Source organism: Ricinus communis, chromosome 9 (genome assembly GCF_019578655.1).
Source record: "Ricinus communis isolate WT05 ecotype wild-type chromosome 9, ASM1957865v1, whole genome shotgun sequence".
Lineage (NCBI taxonomy): Eukaryota > Viridiplantae > Streptophyta > Magnoliopsida > Malpighiales > Euphorbiaceae > Ricinus > Ricinus communis.
This window is the reverse complement of record NC_063264.1, coordinates 5,018,558-5,036,949: the sequence shown is the minus strand read 5'-3', so window position 1 is coordinate 5,036,949 and position 18,392 is coordinate 5,018,558. Positions and strand designations below refer to the sequence as shown.

The window sequence follows — 18,392 nt, the reverse complement described above, 5'->3', positions numbered from 1 at the left end:
ATTGGAAGGTGGACTGTAGAAAATAGCTTTTCTTGTACCCTTTCTTTTCCAATGAAGAATTGGGAATCTGATAAGAAGTGAACTTCCAACTCTTTACCAAATTACTGCATGCTAAAAGTTGAAGCCCCTATCAAATTATTGCGTGCTTAAAGTTATGTTCCTGCCATGGATCTCAGTAGTTGTTAACAAGCATTCCTGATTTTATGGAAATACACTTGCCCTTTTTTCTTTTTTTTCTTTTTCGGGTTTTCTTATCAAACTGTAGAATGGGAATCAAAATTATACATGAAATAAGATTGGGACCTATTATAAGGAAGTCAAGTATTGATCAGAATTAGTCATTTACTTTGCACCTTATGACTTGATACTCCTAAGAACAAGTAATTGTTATGTTATAAATTTAAATTATTATATTAATACTATTATAATTTTCTTAAAAAAATGTAGTTAATAGTCTTATAATAAAAGCAAAACATGCATCAATGCGAACCTATATTCACAATTTAAAATAAATGGAATTTTAGAGTCATAATTTTCAATTGTAAAAAAGTAAAAACTAACCACTAAATACAAGTAACAAAGAGTAGGAACAGATGCCACTTACAACAATGTCTGTAGAAAAGAGAATTGTTAATTTGATGTGAACTCTGCTTTGAGGGTTCAACAACTTTATATTTATATTTATATAGACAGACGCATTAGATGCCATGAATATCAGGTGTCACTATGGAATTATTGCAATGAAAATTGAAGCAATGTTGAATGCAAGTGGACAGTATTTTTGGCCAGTTGGGATCTGGCACCTACAGAGGAGGCAGATGATAAATCAATTGTACTCTTTTCCTCTGTATGAACCAATATTAATTCATTAAATAAGTCTTTCAACATAAACCAAGAAAAATATAAACTTAAAATGACCACATTAACATATTATATCGAAAGTGAAATTTCTTTCATTGTTAAGGATTGGAAATTGATACAGGAAAAAGGTTTCCTGATTTTGTTCAAAAATGAAGAACATGCAGGAATTCTTGACAAAATGAGGAAACGTTATTTGACTCATATAAATAAGGTTTATCTGGCTACAGGACCACCTGTTATTTGGCTCAAATAACGTTTCCTCAGTTTGTTTCCAAATTTAGGACAGACAAAGTTATTTCTGGCTTATAAATTTAAAAATGAATAGATAAATAATCCATTTGTATAACATAAAAGCAAGACTTCAACAAAAACAAAAAACATGTACAAGTATCTGAAGCATATACTGAAATACTATTGTGATGAATGCGATGTGTCAATAGCTCACTCGCATAATCCGTCCTTTATTTTTGAAAGAGACATTTACACAGTAAGAACCAGGTGTTCAGCAGTGATCTTATTTTTCTCTACCTACTCATTGTAAGTATGTAGCACGTGGGAAAATCAAGAATGTCCCAAGTATTCTGCAGAATGATAATTAAGTTTTATTTGTATTATGAAACTCTGGTTAATGTTTTCTCACTAAGTTACTATTCATCAAGAAAGCTTCACCTCTTATTATGTTACTCTGATTGATTAGATGGTCTTTGCTCTCACCACTTGTAAAAATCCTCATGATACTACATTAAATCATCCATTGACACCACCACCATAACTCCTTTAAGCAGCTCCAAATGATGGCAACTTTTCTAGGAAGACCACTCTTCAAGAATCAGTCTGTTTCATTCCAACTTCTCCTCTCCATCACTTTGTTGCTTTCTGTTTCCCATTCTTCTGCTTCTTCTTCTTCCTCTTCTTCTTCTTGGACTGGAGAAGGACAAGAAGCAGAGGCATTTCTCAAATGGAAAAACAGCCTTCAGTATCCAATTCATTCTCTTCTCATATCATGGAAGCTTGATAATTCCACCTGGCCTTATAATTCTTCTTCTAGTAGCCCCTGCAACTGGGATGGAATATCTTGTAATGAGTCCGGAAGTGTCATTCATATCACTGTTAGTGGTGGCAATTTGAGAGGTACGCTCCATGATCTGGATTTTTCTTCCTTCCCTAACCTACTTGAGCTAGATCTTCATAATAACTCGCTCTATGGAACCCTTCCATCCCACCTCACCATTGTTACAAAACTCACCAGCCTTAAGTTTCAATAATCTGTCTGGAGAGATTCCAACTCATATAGGCCTTCTCTCCAGCCTTGACTATATTTATATGAGGGAGAATGAGATAAATGGTTCCATCCCTCAAGAAATAGGAAACCTGTCAGAACTGTTGTATCTCGACTTGAGTAATAATTATGTCTCTGGAAACATTCGATCTGGGATGGGCCTTCTTTCAAGTCTTGAAATCTTGTACCTAGACAAGAACGAAATAGAAGGATCCCTACCTCAGGAAATAGGAAATTTTAGGTCTCTCAAATGGTTCACAGCTGCTGAGAATTTTCTCTCAGGTTCCATTCCATTGCCTATAGGAAATATGAGCAAGCTTTCATATTTATGGCTCAACGAAATTAGAATTTCCTGATCCATCCCTCAACAAATAGGAATTCTCAATTCACTCAATGATCTTTCTTTGCAACGAAACTTCCTAACAGGTAGAAAACTGCTTCCGTTGGAAATTTGAACAATTTGATTATCATCAATTTATTTGAGAATGAGCTCTCAGGGCCTGTTCCTTATGCAATAGGAAAACTCAGATCCCTTGGTCATCTAAGTTTTAACATAAATAAACTCACTGGCCAGATACCTAAAGAGCTGAATAATCTTACATCTCTGAACTTCATTGGGTTGATCAGTAACAATTTGTTTGGTCACCTACCACCAAACAAGTGCATGGAGGAATGCTTAGCATATTGACTGCGAATGAAAACAATATCACAGGCCCCATTCCTAAGACCTTGAACTGCACCAGCTTAGTTAGAGTTCGGCTTGAAAAGAATCAACTTAGAGGAAACATATCAGAAGACTTTGGTATATATCCGTACTTAAAATACATTGATTTCACTTGCAACAACTTGTACGGTGAGCTATCATAAAATTAGGGGCAGTGCTAAAGTCTGACAAGCTTGAACATTTCTAATAATAGAATTTCAGGTATCATACCACCTGGAATTTCCAGAGCAACTCAACTGCAGGTGCTTGACTTCTCCTCCAATAAATTAGTAGGAGAGATCCCAAAGGAACCGGGAGATATGCCATTATTGGTTCTGAAGTTGAATGACAATATGCAGGTTAAATGCGCCGCTGGTATCAATCCTTCGCACTTTTTTCCAAATGGTACCAAACCTTTAATTTGTTTTTTTTTTGTACCACTCCTATTATTTCTGTATCTTCCGCCAGTACCAATGAGGAATCCGGCACTAATTTGCTGATGTGGATGCCGGATTTATGAAGAATAACACATCACTTGCTACATATGTTTCTGAATTGGATAATTATTTGTCGAGTCAGTAACAGATGTGCCTTCAATAATTTTTTTTTTTTTGTTTACAAAATGAAAAGGAGGGCTTACATCGCCGACCAATCTCGCTCGCCGTTAGATGTTGCTATTAATATGTGAAGAATAAAACCCGAGCAGCAGGTTTGAAGAAGAAGAAGAGTCGCTCGCGCTTGGTTAGAGAAGAAGAAGAAGTAAGACAGCGTCACAGCGAGGTTAGAGACTTAGAGGGCAAGGGACGCTTGCTGCATGTATCGACAATGATGACGATTTTTGCATTTAGACGGGTTCTGCAGCTGGGTCGCCTGCATCGAGATGGGTAAAAGTTCTGCTGGGTCGGTTGGACCCGTCCAACTGCTGGGTCGCCTGCATCAAGCAAGTCATCTATGAGACGGGTTCAGCTAGGTCGCCAGAATCAACGATGATGATTGAGTCATTTTTGGTGTGTGGCTGACTCAACAAATAGTGTACAGCTTTGCAGTAGTGACATGGGAAGTAATGATGGGAAGTTGACCTCATCACGTCCATATCCTCCTCCTCCTCCTCCTCATCATCAGCTGCCCATCAAAATGAGATTCTACTAAAGGATGTATTGGACCAACGCCTTCATCCTCCAAAAATCAAGTAGCAGAGGCAGTGGTCAATATTGCAAATGTAGCATTTGCTTGCCTTGATACCAGCCCGCAGTCACGGCCAACCATGCAGCAAAATTTCTCACAAGTTGTCATCTCCAAAGCCTACTCTGTCAACACCTTTTCACATGGTAGCATTAGCACAAATATTCTGATTTTGTTTTTTTTTTTTTCAGTGAATTGCATTCTTAATGTAACCCATCTGTTTGCTTTCCAGTGCATCTTGATCATGATGATATATAAAAATAAATATTAAATATCAAATTGGGAAATTTCAAGAGCACAAAATAATCAAGAGTGGTTCAAGAGGCTTCAAATACCTATTAAAGTTAAACCTCAGGGAAATTAATCCAAAGAACAAAGAAAGCTAGCTAGCCAACTGGTTTTATAAACAGATCATAACTAGCTGCCACTTTGAGAACGTATAGCTTTGGTTTGGCAGAACACGCACAATTCAGCAAGCATGTCTTGCAGACATAACTGAATCATTATATCAAGAGAATATTCTCATAAGAAAGAAATCAAACGAATGTAGACCACAATTAATCACTATACAAGAGAAAGAAAATTAAATCACTGTCACCTATTATAATAGGTGAACCAGCTAGCGTTTCTCGATTGTATGACTAGGGTGAAACCAAACTCTCTGTATTTATAAAAACTTCCAACTTCATCCCATTTAGGAAGTACTAATTTATAAGGCCCCTGTTGTACAAAATATTTGTAGGTAACTCAAATAACAAGCGCAACTTTGATGGTTAAAAACAGTGGCCTCAATCTGTGAATACGAAGCTCGTTGGAAAGCTGAAAAGCAGGCTTCTTCTATAACAAGAAGAATAGTGAGAAAATAAGGGTAAATCAATTTTCTTTTCAGAGCTTGCCATACACCATAGAAGCAAATGAAATATGAGCAGTGATGTAAATGGATTATAGTGCAATTTAAGATCGTAGTAGGAAACAAGGAATACAAAGGTTCAAATGTGATTAATTAGGCTAATAACCACTTCATTAGAACTCTATATATGGAGCAATCCAAACATACCCTACAATAGAACAGAAGGGCATCAATTGATGTCAGAGTCATCAAAATCATCCTCGAAATTATTGAAGAAATCAGCATCAGCGAGCTTGTTATCGACACTGATTACGCCTTCTCCAAAGATCTCCAGCGGGTCCACGTCATCCACGTCCATCGCTACCGACGATCCTTGCTCGTCCATGTCAGCAAAGAACTCCATCTGCATCGGCCTCATCTCTCTCTCTCCGTTTCTAGATAATTCCACGGCTTCCAACTCTTCCAAGGATTTAACATCGTCGGGCTAGGGTTTATATAGACTATCCTCTGAAGAAATACGACGTCGTAAGAAAAAATTATAAAAAAAATAAAACGAAAACAATACGACGTCATTTCATAAAAGGCGCGCCCTTTTTTTCAGAACAAATGAACTAATAATAGAAGGATAATGAGAAAGTGGCTAATGGAGAAGCAACGTAGCACCTCCGCTTCTGCTGGGGGTACTGGTGGATGCAAATGGCGAGTGGTGGTGCTACCGGCGGTTCCGGTGGCGGATTACTTTTGTTAACTAAACCTGGCACTATAAATCGCCGTCAAAAAACTTTGTTACCGTTGAAGAATTCAAATTTCTACTCGCGTTTTACTCTTCAAAAGCCATACATTTCTATAATCGCAACTAGGTACAGTCACCGAAAAGATTCCAGTGCTAAAACTGTTTGGTCACAGAAATTCAAATTCAAGTTTCGAGATAAGAATAAAAGAACTAGAGAAAAGGACGGTTTTGATGGACAAGAAGAAGTAGAAACTTCTAGAAGGAAGCGCAAGAAGCGGCGGTGGTGGTCCGATAAGCCGCCAGTTATGCAGGAAGAAGAAGCTTATGGGATTTTTGAAGAATATCTTGATAGCCTTTGGATTCTTGAGGTAAATAAATAATTAATTCCCAATTGCTTGCATTTTTTAGTACTTTCTTTTTCTGAATTGTTGCTTAAAGATTTGATAATGTTCGTAATCAATTAAATGTAGATTGCCGTTATTACCAATTGTGTTTACGAAATGGCACTTCGGTTCTTGAAGGTAGCTTTTAGCTTTAGATAGTTTAAAGATATTAACAAGCATGAACAATTTTATTTGCTGTGTTATTGTATCGATGTGTTACTTTCAAATGTTTATTTTATTTGATTGCCGTTATTACTCGTCCCACATGCATACTAGTCTTGTTTTTAGTCATTAGTATCATTCTTTAATTTTGTTCAATAAGGAAAGCTTGTGATGATGTTGATTTCTTTTCTCTTTTTGGGTTAATCCATTTGATATTTTTTCCTAGGTTCCATCGGTGTCTCAAATTGATATGTGTGGAGCTAATAGTTTTATGCAAATTACAAAATAAGTTTTGGCGTTTCTAGAAGAGAATTGAATTCGAAATAGTTCCGATATGTTCCAATTGTTTTGCTCATTGGTCAGTGCAGGTATTCAAATCCTATGGCTGGGCGCTTCCACCCATCATCGTATCTTGGCTCATAGCTAGCGGCCCCAAAGCTTTCCTCATGACATTAGCACTCCCTCTAGGGCAATCAGTCATAAGTTTTGTGTTTAACAAGTTGTGGGGGAGAATAAAAAGTAAGCCAAAACACAAGGCCAGAAAGAGGAGGAAACCATTTGTTAGTTCTCCAAGTGATGCTGAAAATGAAACAGAAGAAGAAAGGCAGGAGAGTGTAAAGGGAAAAAAGGGTATTCGGTCTTGGATAGGTAATGATAATGGTTCGATTAATATAGAAAGCCAAGAGGCACCCTATTATGGTGGATGGGATGAGCTGGATGAAATGGAATCCAAGCAACGCCAACCTCGAAGGGCAGGTCAGTCTCAAAGAACACTATCAATGAGTGGGCAATTAGGTAAGAGAGAGAGAAAGAGCGATGCACCCTTGCTGTTGAGATTGTTGATTGCTGTTTTCCCATTTTTAGATTCTTGGACAAAAATGCTTTAGCCAATATTTAGTTTTTACCACACAAATATCAAGAAACTGCTCGTGTTTTAGCAAAAGTCCCAAACGGTCCCAAATGAATTGGCTTATTCGATCAAATGTGGAGTGTTGGTTTTGATGGATTTTTCTTCCAATGCTGAAGCATGAGTTCAGGAGTCCAAATGAGTTCTTTGTCTCTGTTTTTTCTGAGCACATCCCATGCCATTGGAATTGGACAGGTCTTGATTAAATAATAGTAAACCTAATAATCATATTGGTGGCATCTCGTCACCATGTAGGGATTATTGTCAAAATTTCCCTTACACTGCAATTTTTTTTGTGTATTTTACCAAACAATGAATTATTTTTTTAAAAATATTGTATCCATACACGAGGCAGCATTGAGATTTGTCTTCATCTTCTCATCATTGCGCTTTTAACCTTTCTTTACGGAGTTGCTGCCTGCAACTTAACACATATCTCACCAAAATGTGTATTTTCAACAAGCAACTTCTAAACTCAACGCACTTGATGTTCCGAAACTTAGGAATTTAAGAGTTTTTAAGAAGAAAAGGCAAGTCATGTTTGTTGTTAAGACAGCATGTGAAGCAATGTGCATTGAACTCCCTTTGTGGGGGATCTATGAAATGAGGTGTCTCTTTAAGCCAAATCGTATTAAATCTATTCTTGGATTCTAAGTCTTCACCTTCCTTTTCAGTTGGGCATGTTAGCCTTGATCACTGAAAAAATTATTAATGATACAGAGACTACAAACATATTGCTCAGGTGGTTTTATCATTCCTTACACACTAGCTGGTGTTTTGGGGCCGATAACTCAGGTGCAGAAGCGTCGTCCTTAGGAACTGCCAAGAAACTTCCAGACTCGGAAACCAATTTTAATGGAGCATGGGGTCAAATTTGAAAATACCAAGGACCGTTTAACTACATAGTACATACTATGATGATCTTTAGTTCTGTGTCTTCCATAAAGGAAATGTCAAAAAAGAAAACAAATTGGTCATCTGGCAAATAGCTGGACTCTATTGATATAACAAGTAGACAAAGGGTCTTGGAGACAGCCACAAAAACTCTCCTCGTCCTTGGGGAATGATGTTGGCAAGGGATGGTCCGGTATAACACCAACCTACACAGCAAAGAAAAAGTTGATGTGAATGAAAAGGCAGCATGTATGTCCAAACAGATCTACTGAGCTAGATGCATAGCATCATAACAGACCTTGTCGATATCAGTGTGACCAGGTGTCTCATATCGAGCAACTGTAACAGCCAAGCCAGAGCCATCAGACAGCTGAAAAACTGATTGAATCTTGCTGCAAATAGGATGAATACACCAGTTAGAATTAAATAACATTCTTCATCAGTGCCATAAATTATAGAGGCTCAAGCGAATACCCTTTGCCAAATGTGCGTTCTCCAAACAGCACCGCACGTTTATTGTCTTTTAGTGCACCAGCTAATATTTCACTTGCACTAGCAGTTCCCTTGTTCACCTAATTGAAACTCAATAAGAGAGGGATACTATTGGAGTCAGTTCAAATATTTGCTGATCAAAATGCAAAACCTGCGCATATATCTAACAGTAAAAAAACCCTTTATAGGTAAAGTGGATATCCCATCCTACACACTGAGAGATGGTGACGGTATGGCGTGGCAAGTGGAGAATTAATACATCTGGAGCAATAGTTAGAATGAAATGTACAAGTCCAGAAGCATGAAGAAAAGTAAGTTTGTTTGGTAATACAGGATATTGTTATCAGAAAATGAGAGAAAGAAAAGAGGATCTGCGACTGCTAAAAGTCCAAGTGAACAAGAGGTTGAAGCCACAGCTGTCAACTCAAAGACACCAAGTTTCTAAAAATTCAAATATAGGCGTACTTAGAACACAGAACAAAATAACATACCAGTACAGCCAGGGGTTCTGAAGTTGCAATTGCACCACTTCCTTCTGCATCATATATATCTCGAACACCACGACTATCACAAATATATACAATTACACCTTTGTCTAACCTGAATGAAAGCAATTAACAGAAATAAGTACAAGTGAATGACCTGAACCAAATAGAAAGTAACAGCTGATTATTTTTGACATTTAGTATTGGTAATACACACTGTTATTGCCTTATTCTAAATGAACTATGAGAAAACACAAAATTTACAAATGAAAGTGAAACTAAATATCTATTGCCGTATACATTAAAGTATTTGGCGCCAAATTTATATTAAGTGTACCACTACAAAATAATATCAGCTACCAGTTGAACATAATCTGCCATGAATCTCAATATAAACATATTTAGAAGTTCTAAATGTAGCATGTTTAAATCTAGCCACCTGAATTGACTTACCAAATCTTGGCAATCTCAATACCTTCTGGAAACAAACCCCCACTGCAGAAAACTTAAGCTCAGAAAGCTGCCAAAGGACCAATTCAAAATGTAGCATGTAGAAAGCTAATCACCTATTGTCTCGAAGGTCTAACACAAACGCATCAACATTGTTACTCCTTAAAGTGCTAATAGCTTCCTTTACAGCACCTGGAAAGAAGAAATTGTATACATGCTTGTTAAGTCGACATTTTGTAACTTCAACATCTTGTACATACAAACAGACACAGGATACAAGGAAGAGAAGTGAATCTGCTAGACACTGGACTCTTCCAGAATCCAAGGTCATTACGTGCATTCGTTGTGATATTTTTCACTCTAGGAAGTAATGGGGATGATTAGTTGCTTCCAAAAAATTCCTACTTTTTATGCATATTTTCCCAGGAAAAAAATTTGTTTTCTTGACATTCAAGTCTCACCGAGCTATTAACTTCTAGCAGTAATTGCCAAAAACTCAACTTTGCAAGATAATAAAACTAAATGATTTAAATGTTCAAAATGAAAGTTTCAAGGGCCACATTAAAACTTCAATGAAGCTACATTTTGTTTCATCGTGATAAGAAAATAAAAGCTCCACACTGTGCAAAACAGCTCACTCGAACTATTTAAATATCTCAAGGCACAAACAATGAACAATTGCAGAGTAGCTTTACCATATTAAACACAAATATTGATCATATATGTATAAACAAGTTCATTGATTAAGACACATTAACTCTCTCCAAAAGGATTAAGACACCAGATACATTCATTGATTACCAACAAACTTCTCCATTTGTAATAATCCAAGAAGCTTCCTAGTGGAGAGAGAGAGCGAGAGAGCGAGAGAGCGAGAGAGCGAGAGGGAGAATCATGAGCAACATCTTGGTCCAACTGCTTTACATACAACTACATCAACCCACCTGAAGCATTTTGGTTGAATGTTGTTAGTTTGATATAACCAATCCTTGGAGAATCCTTCCCTGAGGCAGGAATTTCACAGAGTCTTGACTTCACCGGATTTAGAGACACCTTTTCTCGCCTGGAAAAGGAAACACTCGGTTAGTTTTAAATCCACTACAACTAAACTAATTATTAATCTTGTCATTAAATTGCAGCAGCAGAATACAAATTAGCACAAATGATAAATAGAGTAGAAACAAATTTCATTCATCAAAAAAGTTGTCAATTAAACAAGGAATGATTAAACTTACGTTAAAGCAAGATGCTTTGTTTCAGGTCCACTGCGAATGGTTAACTTCACTGAACTTCCTTCAGGTCCCCTACAATTAACTGTAGTAGCTTAGGAAAATCGACATATTGAAAAATGCGATACATATATATATAAAGAGAGAGAGAGAGAGAGAGAGAGAAAGAGAGGCATAAAAGATTTTCCGGTCTTTGTCCTTTCTGTTCTTTTTCAATTTTTTTTTTTTTTTTTTTCTAGAGACGGGGTTTGGGCGGGAAACTAGAATTTAGTTCTTCAAGGTGCAATGCTTTATAACTTCTTAGATCGCCAAACTGTGATTACATATTAAAGAAGACATGAAATAGCAACAACACTAATAGCCATGAATAACTATAAAGCAAATGTCATTAATTCTGATGATTCACAAATAGATAAGAATTAACTCAAAAGCAGGCAACATCACAAATGGACACATATTGAGCATTACGAAACTTCAATTCCAACCTAAATATCGATAAGATCCAATTTCTTAATCTCGTTCAACCCATAGCAATACTTAGTGGGATGCTTCGAAACCAAAACATGCCCTATATGATCTTCTTCTACATTTTCCCTTTGACTAGTAACTGTTTCTCATTGGTGCATCACCTAGTTGTGATACTTTACCTTCTAATTTTGAGAGAGTGAAGGATAAGTTTCATTTGGGAACAAATAAACAGCTTAAATGTCAAGATATTCATCGATGAGAAACACTGCACTGGACCAAGGAAGAAGTATCAATAAATTAAAGACTCAACCTGTACTATAGTGACCTATAAAGGAGAATACTTCCACTAAAGGTGAGGCCTATATAATGTATTAGAGAATTAAAGAAAAGAATTATAAGCCAAGATATGTACTGTAGTCGGTCTGCTGCATCATATATGCCCATCCTTTCTGTACTTGAATCATCTATTGCCAAAATCACATCCCCAGATACAATGCCAGCCCTACTTGCAGGACCTTCTGGAGCTGCTGAAATGACAACAAGTCCAGCTGGTAATTCATCAGACCCTGTAGGATAGCCTATTGATAGCCCTACACCTGTAAGAGCACCTTTTGTTCCAGACTGCCTTCAGAGAAGATAGGAATAGATCTTAAATAAGAATGTCAAATTTATATCCTTCTGCAGTAGGCAGTGGAATTCAAATCTGCATACAGGCTTCCAAACATTCAAAGCAAAATGCAACAAATTTCAATATAAGAGAATACCCCGTACCCGCAAACTCTTAAATTTCTCAGGCTCTAGAAAACGAGTGAAAGGATCATCCAATGTGGCAAGCATCTTCCTTATAGCCACATCTGTTTCAAAATAAGCCAATAAGATTTAGTAAAGTGGTGCATTACAAGTGCGATGCTTTAACTATTATCAAATAGATGAAGCAAGGTTGACTTGTCAATAAATGGTTTTGCTTTGAAATTGAAGCAGTCAGATATGGTTCTCTGCCTATACTGCAAATAGGTGCAAATTACCAATTTATGAATAAGCACGTTCTTTCTTTTTCTTACAGCTATTTAACTCTCTCATTAAAGGACGAAGAATGAAACTTTCTCCCTGAATTGAATAACCATAGATTATCAAAATGATTAATTGATAGTATAAATTGATACAGACTCAATTTATTTAGGCATAGGGGGTGGGGGGTCGTTAATGCAATGTCTTTGCTAGTGACGAAAAAAGTCAATGTTCATAAGCTTGTGCATGAGAAAGTAATAGTCTTTAGCAAAATGTAAAACATAAATTTTGAAATTTTAAAATTTTAAAATGATGGTATATATAAGCAAATTATTGAGACATATCAGTAAGTCTATTATGGAACGTGAATTTAAGACCCTTCCACAGCATATTCCAACAGGTCAGAACCGCTCACATCCTTAAAAATATGAGAGAACTATCATTGAACAGATACAAACATCGTGTCTAAAAGATAAATAATAAGGGTCACCGACATCAAAGAATAGGAAAAAGTTCATTAAAGGATCAAAACTATAAATAAACATGACAACAGTAAAGCCCTAGTAGACATTTACTAAAAGTAACAATTTAGAGCTAGTTATTACCGTACTAAAGGTCAATCAAGCCATAATTCAGTGATTAGGATAAACGCAACGGAATTAAATCAGAAAACAGCAACCCACCAAAAAAAATATGTAAATGAATTGAAAGAAACGGGAACGATACATACATGTCTCTTCTCTATTGTTCATAGGTTCATTACGCAGAGCATTTTCTCTATATCTAAACCAACTCTGTCCATTAAAAGTCTTATCAACATAGGCACGATCAATTGTTCTCCATGCCTCTAAAAACAATAGATTCTCTTCACTTAGTGCCCCTGTAAAACACAGCAACAATTAACAACAAAAATCCCTAAAAGAAAGATAAAACTTTTAATTGACTAAATCAAAATTAAAACTCACAAGCAGGAGCACTGCTGGTAGCAACAGAAACTGAAGTAACAAGAAGCATTGTAACAGCAACCAATCTTACGAAAAGAATGGATGCTTTCTTTCCTATATTCCGCACGCATTTACTCGGAAAGGGTGTCGGATTAAGCCAGAGTAGCTGATGTCTAGCAGCTGCTACTACTTTATTATTATAGTCACTGCAAATTTTAGGCGTCGGGCGTAAAAAGCGGACTTGTAGAGTTGTTGATTTCAAATGCAAGGGGTAAATTTGGAAAGAATGAAAGTTTATCCGATGGATAGTGGAGTGGAAAAGAGAATTAGCATTTATGTTACTGTTAGAAAGAAGGAGGTGAAGAGAAATGGATGAGAGAGTAGCAGCAGAGGTTGCAAGGACCGCCATGGCAAGGCATAGACAGCCCCACAATTTCAGTTACTGGTTTTCTTTTTATTGTTTTCCTTATCATTATAGAGAGTGAGTGGGCTGGGCTAGAGAGCATTCATTACATGGCTTTAGGATCTAAAACAATCTAAATGGTTGGAGTTTCGTTCGGATTTGGTTTATTCTTTAATGTCTGAGGTTTACAAGATGGGCTTTTTAAAGGAGCAGAAACAGACAGACTTAACTCAGTGGAAAGATTGAACAGTAATGACTGAGGTACTTGTGTTTGTTTCTTGGGAACAATCATTTAATTTCAGTTTCATCTCAAAATCCTTTCAGAACACAAAACCGATGAAGATAATTGTTTTACAATTACGTACGTCGTCGGAGGTCATACCGAAATATCATTTTGATTCACTTATTAAACATATGATCAGCTGTTTCAATAAATGATTAAATGGAAGGATTTATTTAATTTAGCCTTTAAAATCGGAAGTAAAATCAATAGGAATGGAATTTTATAATTAATTTGATTTGATTTTTATGATTGTGAGAATTTTTTTTAGTTTTTAAAGAAATATTAAAAAAAAGTGTAATTTTCATTTGATGGTTTAAAATATTTTATAACAAATTTTGCACCAACAATAAAAGTCGTACGCATTAAATTTTATTATTTACCTAATTCCTTGGAAATGACACTGTCTATATTAAATTTTGTTGACCAAGTCAACTGCATCTTCAGCAGTCCTCTAAATGAAATGAAGGACAAAATAATTAAAATCTTTCACACTTAGCTCATCTGTTCACAAATAGAGGTTATTGCAAGAAGAGAGTAATTACTGTTTTTCTATTGTGTTTTTTTAATATTATATTAGTTATTTTTAATATTTAAAAAATATATATTTTTATTCTACATATTTATATTAAAAATTTATGTATAAAATCAAAACTAGTCAACGGTTGTTTAATAAAAAATTTTACAGAAAAAATATTTAGCGTAAAATTATAAAACAAAAGAATATATATTAAAAAATAACTAGTAAAATAAAATATAAAAAGCAAATAGCAATTACCGGTGTAACAATTTCATTCCATTTCCTTAGTTTTTATGTTAGCCATAGAAAAACATCAGAATCACATCCAATATACATTGCTGAATCCGTACACCATAGAAAGGTACATTTGAAATCAGAAAAAGCCTATGACTTTTCTTCTATATATTTTGCATAGTCAACAAAGCAACTCTCTTAAAATAAACAAATAAATAAATATCAAGAATGACATTGATGCATACCAACCTTTGAAACTGCTTTAGATTTTATTTTATAGCCCTTATATTTGACTGACCTCCTTCATTCAAGCTACTGTGCTTTATTATTATTTATTTATTTTTATTTACTTTATAGCTTTTTTGGAGTGCCCTTTTTCTTGGGGATTAATGTGTGTTGTTAATAATTAGTTTACCTTTTTGTACTTCCAGTGACTAGTGGTAGAAGATAGAACAAGGAGGAGGCCACTTGAGCCATTTCGAAAAGAAATAAAGAAGAAAGTTGCTTTCCAACTATGCCCACATTCTGTGATTCTTCTTTCCCTAGCCAATATCAGATCATATATATACATGCAATGATTTTGTTTCCTGGGTATGGCATTAGGATATAAAGGTTGATTGCAATATGACAAAGCAGCAATCCGTTAATACTATTTCACAATCTAAAGTACCCTTCTTGTTCAAGGGATCCATCCATCTTCAAATGTGAAGAAGAAAATGTTAGATTCGGATGCTTATTGCAAAAAGAATTCACACCATTGTTGATTTTTAATTGTATCTACGTATGTTCTCATTTTCATATGTTTAATGAACACACTAGCTCAGAAGCTGAGTCAATGGGAGTGGGTTCAATCAAATAGTGATCGCCGACAATTCAAAGGTGATGATATCTTGCTTTCATCACAGGCAACAAGGAGACCACACCCTGCACCCACCGCAGCAGTTCGTGGGAACTGGCTTAGTCTTAGTGGAGATCCCATTTTCATTCGAAGCTTCTTTCTTGATCCATCAGCTAATTCATTTGGCAGCTACACAGTGCGAGCAGTAGATGTCAATCCTCTTCTGCATACATTTTTTGTCCAATTTGATGTCATTTAGTTACAGGAAGCCAACCTGCCAAACTGATTGGCTAGCTCACATGTAAATGTTTGGGCAAAATTAGCCAGAAAAATTAAAAAATCAAAAACCCATCACCCCACTAATTATATATTTATGTCCCATAAAAAAAAAGTTAATCTAATTAATTATCATAAAAATTATCAGCATAGCATATTAATGATTAATGATTAATAATTAATAATAATAATGCAGAAAGTGTAAAAGCAAATCAGACACGAATGGTAGCACAGCTCCAGCAGGAACTAGGAAGATTCAAAGAGTATATACCATTTCCAACTTTATTGCATCATTCACAAGATTCTCTCCTCCTCAATTGGAAAAGAAAAGGTAGCCCCCAGTAGAAAAGCTACAAGACATGACTTCATAAATGAATAAATCCAAACACATGTTATGCTTTGTCAAAATATCATATCCAACTGGTTTTGTTTGCTTGCTTTCTATTGCTTTGATGATGACTTGATAAATCTTTCAAAATATAAAATACAATTCCACAACCAACAGCTAGCCACTCGTTCCAATTTGCACCTTCATATCCTGACAATTCAAAAGCCTAGAGAAAAACAAACAAAAGCATTTCCACCATGACCTGTGGCAAAGCTCTCCCCTACCCAAGAAAAAAAGGAAAAGGTAGTATATATTAGACACCCATTGATTTCATATTCTTCATGTGAACAAATATTAATATAATTATGCATAGAAAACAAACCATTCTAGTCCAAGTCTTCATTATCCACCACTCACCCACCAAATATTCAATTCTATCTTACACAAATTCTAAAAGATAACATTTAACAATTACCCTCCTACATTAAAAAAAAGAAAAGAGTAGAATGTAATTCTTGATTTTGTTCTAATTAAACATTTGAATTATTATTAGGAGTTGCTGATGAAGGCTCGATTTTCCTCAACTGAATTCCATGCTTATGAGACTCATCATCGTCATGGTAAATATAAGCAAATCCACCATGCCGGGTCAGATCCATACCCGCCATTTCATCTTCAGCAGAAATTCTCAAAAGCTTGAGCTTATGAAGAATAAAAAACAATGGACCCATTGTAGCACTCACCCATCCGGTAATCACAAGAATCTGAATTACATGAGCAGCCAAAAGCTTTCCCCCACCGCCCATAAACAACCCATATGGCCGACCCACTCCATAAACTTGATCCACATACTTCTTTCTAGCAAACAAAGCAGTAAAAATCACTCCCCAAGTACCGCAACCGCCGTGAAGCTGCGCAGCCTCTAATGGGTCATCAAATTTAAATATTTCGGCCAATTTGTTACACCCAATTAATACTAAAGCAGCAATAAACCCACATATAATTGCAGCCCATGGTTCAACAACAGAGCAACCAGCAGTAATAGCAGCAAAGCCACCAAGCAAGCCGTTGCACACATCAGTGACATTCCAATGACCAGACAAAATTCTCTTACCGAAAAGAGTGGTCAAGGCTGCGGTGCAACCGGCTAAGGTGGTTGTGACCGCGGTTCGACCAACTGCACTCCACTGACCATAAAAGGCTTCCGTGCCAGAGTAAGTGATCAAGATTTTGTTAAAAGAACCCGGGTTAAAACCATACCAACCAAACCAAAGCATGAAAGTGCCGAGAACAACCAGAGAAGCACTATGTCCACGTAAAGAAAGAGCTCTACCTGAATGATCAAAACGACCAATTCTTGGACCTTCAATTAAAGCACCCCAAAGCCCAGCAATTCCACCAACCATATGGACAACACCAGATCCAGCAAAATCAATTACTCCACTGTCAAACAATAGATTGTCATTATTAAAAGCAGAAGCCCAGCCGTCAGTAGACCAGAACCAGTGCGAAACAACCGGGTAAACAAACCCAGTCAGGAAAGAAGAGTATATCAAATAAGCAACGAACTGGGTTCTTTCTGCTATAGAGCCACTAGTAATCCCAGCGGCAGCTATAGCAAAAGCCCACTGATAAAGAAAGTTGCTGTAATCAAAAGAGGAAGATGGAATTGATTCAAGACCAAAGTGATGTTTTCCAATGAACCCGTTGGACGGACCACCAAAAGCAAAGGCGAAACCGAACAAATAATAGAAAAGCCCACCCGCTGCGGCGTCGAGGACATTGGTAAGCATGATGTTCATTGTGTTTTTAGCGCGGACAGAGCCAGCACAGAGCATGGCGAAACCCAGTTGCATGGAGAAGACAAGATAGGCTGAGAAGAGAAGGTAGGTGTTGTCAACAGCGTATCTGGTGGCTGCAAAGTTGTCGTCGGAGGCGGTGAATCTAGAGCAGATGAAGTTGGCAGCGTCCAAGGAGCTGGTGATGTTGGGACCGAGGAGCTGGGCCAGCTCGTTGGCTGAGCAGGCCATGGTAGCCATGGAAATGAAGGGTCAGGGAGAAGGTGAAGAGTGTTAAGAAGGAGAGTTATGAAGAAGACGGTTTTGAAAAATATAAATGCATAGAGAGAAAAAGAGAGTTATAGAAGGAAACGGCAGTTGCAGATCCATTTTTATAGGGAAGAAAAATTGGCAACCATGAGACGACTTTTCCTTTCTCACATTTTTAATTTCTCGGTCATCATTAGTCCTCATTAATGTCCGCTTAATAGAAGCGTCGATCAATTTATCTTATAAACCTAATTTCTTCCATTGCTTACTTCATTAATGATTAATCATTTCGCCAATTCTTTTATTTATTTATTCCTTCAGTTTTTAATTTGATTATTATTATTATTATTATTATAGTTTTTTAAGTTTATTATATAACGTAAGAGAAATACTTTTTATATATAAAATATACAAAATACGTATAAACTAAATATT

General features: G+C 36.3%; 5 protein-coding genes across 9 annotated transcripts; 2 read left to right on the top strand and 3 right to left on the bottom strand.

Annotated features, from left to right (window-relative positions):
- Window positions 1-1,275: 1,275 nt before the first annotated feature.
- Window positions 1,276-5,363, bottom strand: LOC8265691 (small acidic protein 1). 4 transcript variants are annotated; one of them, XR_007217278.1, is made up of 3 exons: window positions 5,083-5,363; window positions 3,484-4,160; window positions 1,276-3,393 (listed from the first exon to the last, which is right to left on the bottom strand). XR_007217278.1 is itself a non-coding variant. In XM_048378964.1 (2 exons), the coding sequence occupies exon 1, from the start codon at window positions 5,291-5,293 to the stop codon at window positions 5,105-5,107; it is 189 nt and encodes a 62-aa protein (XP_048234921.1). In that variant the 5' UTR covers window positions 5,294-5,363; the 3' UTR covers window positions 3,385-4,160; window positions 5,083-5,104. The 4 variants fall into 4 exon arrangements, 2 of the variants coding, with proteins under 2 accessions (XP_048234921.1, XP_048234922.1); XR_007217279.1 differs by having other exon boundaries at window positions 3,385-3,774; window positions 3,923-4,160; XM_048378964.1 differs by having other exon boundaries at window positions 3,385-4,160.
- Window positions 1,656-3,862, top strand: LOC107261175 (probable leucine-rich repeat receptor-like protein kinase At1g35710). Its single transcript, XM_048379273.1, has 4 exons — window positions 1,656-1,992; window positions 2,156-2,422; window positions 3,066-3,202; window positions 3,692-3,862. The coding sequence occupies exons 1-4, from the start codon at window positions 1,656-1,658 to the stop codon at window positions 3,860-3,862; spliced, it is 912 nt and encodes a 303-aa protein (XP_048235230.1).
- Window positions 5,364-5,488: 125 nt separating the features above from the next.
- Window positions 5,489-7,339, top strand: LOC8265692. Its single transcript, XM_015718575.3, has 2 exons — window positions 5,489-5,976; window positions 6,522-7,339. The coding sequence occupies exons 1-2, from the start codon at window positions 5,566-5,568 to the stop codon at window positions 7,038-7,040; spliced, it is 930 nt and encodes a 309-aa protein (XP_015574061.2). The 5' UTR covers window positions 5,489-5,565; the 3' UTR covers window positions 7,041-7,339.
- Window positions 7,340-7,908: 569 nt separating this feature from the next.
- Window positions 7,909-13,496, bottom strand: LOC8265693 (carboxyl-terminal-processing peptidase 2, chloroplastic). 2 transcript variants are annotated; one of them, XM_002518154.4, is made up of 12 exons: window positions 13,052-13,495; window positions 12,817-12,966; window positions 11,850-11,932; window positions 11,491-11,699; window positions 10,617-10,685; window positions 10,326-10,444; window positions 9,498-9,573; window positions 9,385-9,426; window positions 8,938-9,046; window positions 8,429-8,526; window positions 8,253-8,346; window positions 7,909-8,160 (listed from the first exon to the last, which is right to left on the bottom strand). In XM_002518154.4, the coding sequence occupies exons 1-12, from the start codon at window positions 13,437-13,439 to the stop codon at window positions 8,035-8,037; spliced, it is 1,563 nt and encodes a 520-aa protein (XP_002518200.2). In that variant the 5' UTR covers window positions 13,440-13,495; the 3' UTR covers window positions 7,909-8,034. The 2 variants fall into 2 exon arrangements, 1 of the variants encoding a protein (XP_002518200.2); XR_001535172.3 differs by lacking the exon at window positions 7,909-8,160 and having other exon boundaries at window positions 8,429-8,554; window positions 13,052-13,496.
- Window positions 13,497-15,976: 2,480 nt separating this feature from the next.
- LOC8265695 (ammonium transporter 1 member 1) lies at window positions 15,977-18,126 on the bottom strand. Its single transcript, XM_002518156.4, has one exon. The coding sequence runs from the start codon at window positions 17,946-17,948 to the stop codon at window positions 16,440-16,442; it is 1,509 nt and encodes a 502-aa protein (XP_002518202.1). The 5' UTR covers window positions 17,949-18,126; the 3' UTR covers window positions 15,977-16,439.
- Window positions 18,127-18,392: the final 266 nt, after the last annotated feature.